The sequence below is a fragment of the Frankliniella occidentalis genome, unplaced genomic scaffold (assembly GCF_000697945.3).
Source record: "Frankliniella occidentalis isolate FOCC.00 unplaced genomic scaffold, Focc_3.1 Scaffold207, whole genome shotgun sequence".
Classification (NCBI taxonomy): Eukaryota; Metazoa; Arthropoda; class Insecta; order Thysanoptera; family Thripidae; genus Frankliniella; species Frankliniella occidentalis.
The window spans coordinates 282,300-284,933 of record NW_026267333.1 but is presented as its reverse complement, the minus strand read 5'-3'; the positions used below and the strand labels follow the sequence as shown (position 1 = coordinate 284,933).

Here is a 2,634-nt window from a genome sequence, read left to right as displayed (position 1 = left end):
AGGAGTGCCAGAAAGTGGAGGAGTTGACTTAGGAGCTGGAGGGGGCGTCACTACATTCACATCATCGGTCTCTTCAGAATTATCACTTTCATATGTCAATGCTCTCTTGGTATTTCTTCTGGTTCTTCTTGTTTTTGATGAGTCTGCAGCCTGCTTCTCCAGTCTCTTCCTCTTTCTTTCTTCTGTTTGTTGTTTCTTTAACTCTGCCTGTTCCTCTCTTTGTGAAATTTCAGCCTTTTCTGGAGTATCTGTTGCCACCATTACCTTGCCCTTTCTTCTTGGCTTTCTTTGCTTCTCTTTTGGTTTAGCCTTTGGAAACCCTCTGATATCTGCAGGTGTAACAAAATCCTTAGACCTCCTGGTATCATCTATTAATTCACTAGCAACAGCAGAACTAGCTTCAGGTGTTGGAGTTTCAGGTGTAGAGACAGTAGTTTCTTGGTTACCATCTGGCAACAGTGAAGGATCAGACCTCAGAGTGACTGCAGCCATCATAAAATCTGAGTCAGTAAAAATATCCCTGTTAAAAGGAACAATTCCAGTGACTTGAAAGCTTTTTATAATATTAAGAGGTGTTGCTGCTTTCAGAAGAGCATCATTCACAAACCCTGCAACGCGGTATATAGTTGGAGGGCATGCTGGATTGTTAGCCAAATATGTATTCACAGCGGCATCATAATAAGCCTTGAAGGGCCCAAAGAATCCAACATCAAGCGGCTGCATTTTGTGAGTGCAGTGGGGAGGGAATGTCAGCACAGTTACACCATTATTTTTTGCTAAATCTAGAGTCTGAGTGGAGAAATGAGACTCTACATTATCTAACAATAACAAAGCAGGATTATTGGGAGTTGCCCCTGTGCACTTGATGAAATGGGACATAACAGCAGGGAAAGTTTCTTTCGTCATGTAACCTTTTTCATTTCCTAGGCCGAGGGCTCCCGGATAGCAGTTTATCATAAGATCAGGGACAAATTTCTTGCGTGGAAATATATGCACTGGGGGTAATACAGTTCCGTACGCTCCAATAATATCACATGTTGTCACTGAAACACCTCTTTCTGCTCCTTTAACCTGGTGGACCTGCTTGACACCCTTTGGGGCTATTATTTTACGGGTATTTTGAACTGTTGATGTGCACGACTCATCAAGGTTGTAGATCCTACTGTCATCAACAAAGGAGGGATGCCTCTCTCTAACTTCAGCAAATTTGTCAAAAAATAGTTTCACGTTAGCTCTATTAAACGCCATAGCTCGAGCAATGCTGCAGCCTTCTGGTGTTCTTACTGAAAGCTCTGGGTGTCGGTTTCGGAAACCTGAAAAATAATAACAGAGGAATAATGTATTAACAACCACACTTAACCTAAAATAAAGTCATGTTAAAATTATGAAGTAATCTATTCGCTTACCATGATACCAATCAATCCCAGCGCGCTGTTCCTTTGTCCAGTTGAGAGGCATTTGTATATTATTCTTCTGAGCAACTTCAAAAGCCAACTCCCGGCATTTTAGAACTGTCAGTCCATAACCCATTTGAGCCACTTGAATGCAATAATCTGAAATGCTTTTCTCTATTTCAGGACTAAGTACAGATCTGCTGTTATAAGTCAACTGAGGTGGTGATACATCTGGTTGCTTGTTTTTCTTTTTACATGCTTTAAAGAGAGTCTGCCTATTTATTCCCTTATCTTTAGCAGCCTTTCTGATGCTCCATCCTGCTTTTACAAGAGCCACTGCTGCTTTCAATTTCCTTGGGGATGTCAGTTTTCTGTTAGTTTTTGGTTTGTAATTTCGAACCATTCTGGACCTGAAAAAACAATAGAGGTTAGATCACACATAAAAAAAAAATTGTCAGTGTAGTGCATTATGTCAACAGAGTCGATAAGAATTCATGATAGGACTAGGTTTTGAATGAATGGAAGAGAAATACGCGTTGTAATATAAAGATCTAGGTGTCACTAACTGCCCCGGCAAAAACTGTCACTATCTACCCCAAGTGCAGTACGGTGTTTCAACGTGAACGAGAGGTTAACTCGTCGGACTAAGTTCGGCCCGCGAGTAAAATCATTAAGTATATAGTCCATACCAATCACAGAAAATTCCGTATGGTGAAGTTGGCGATACTTACGGAGTATTTACAAAAAGAAAAAAGGGTAAAAGTCGAAACTTACCTCAAATTTGTGATCTGCCACATTCAAACTTTCGCCACCGCCATAACAATCTGCCGAACACCACCGCCTTGTGGCAAATGTTTTTCGAGCTCTGAAACTTGGTTAAGCCGATCGAAGTTGGCGCGAAAATTCAATAGGACGGCCTGGGGTGACAAGTGTCACTAACTGCCCCTGTCACTAACTGCCCCACCCTCCCTTATTAATTATTATTGGTTGTTTTTATCAGCAATTAATTTACATTGAACTTATCTGCGTACTTGCATACTTGACGTTATTGCTCCTTGCTTTTCTTCTTTCAATAAATAAACTGTGCACTCTTTCATCAAATGTTTTGTTTTGTTCACGGGATTCTAAGGGCCCTGGGTAAAAAGAAACCATGGGGCTGTCCATGAGCCATGGACATAAATTTAACCATGGATTTTTCTGACCATAGATTTATGAAACCAGTAAACCATGAAAACAACAG

The 2,634-nt window shown here is 40.8% G+C and overlaps 1 protein-coding gene across 1 annotated transcript in view; it reads right to left on the bottom strand.

Annotated features, from left to right (window-relative positions):
* LOC127750544 (uncharacterized) overlaps positions 1–2,191 on the bottom strand; it is a 4,277-nt gene extending 2,086 nt beyond the window's left edge. The window contains exons 1-3 of the mRNA XM_052272480.1: positions 2,169–2,191; positions 1,407–1,804; positions 9–1,313 (exon numbers count right to left, since the gene is read on the bottom strand). Of these exons, the coding sequence (XP_052128440.1) occupies positions 9–1,313; positions 1,407–1,804; positions 2,169–2,191 (1,726 nt within the window). The remainder of the gene's footprint in view (positions 1–8; positions 1,314–1,406; positions 1,805–2,168) is intronic.
* Positions 2,192–2,634: the final 443 nt, after the last annotated feature.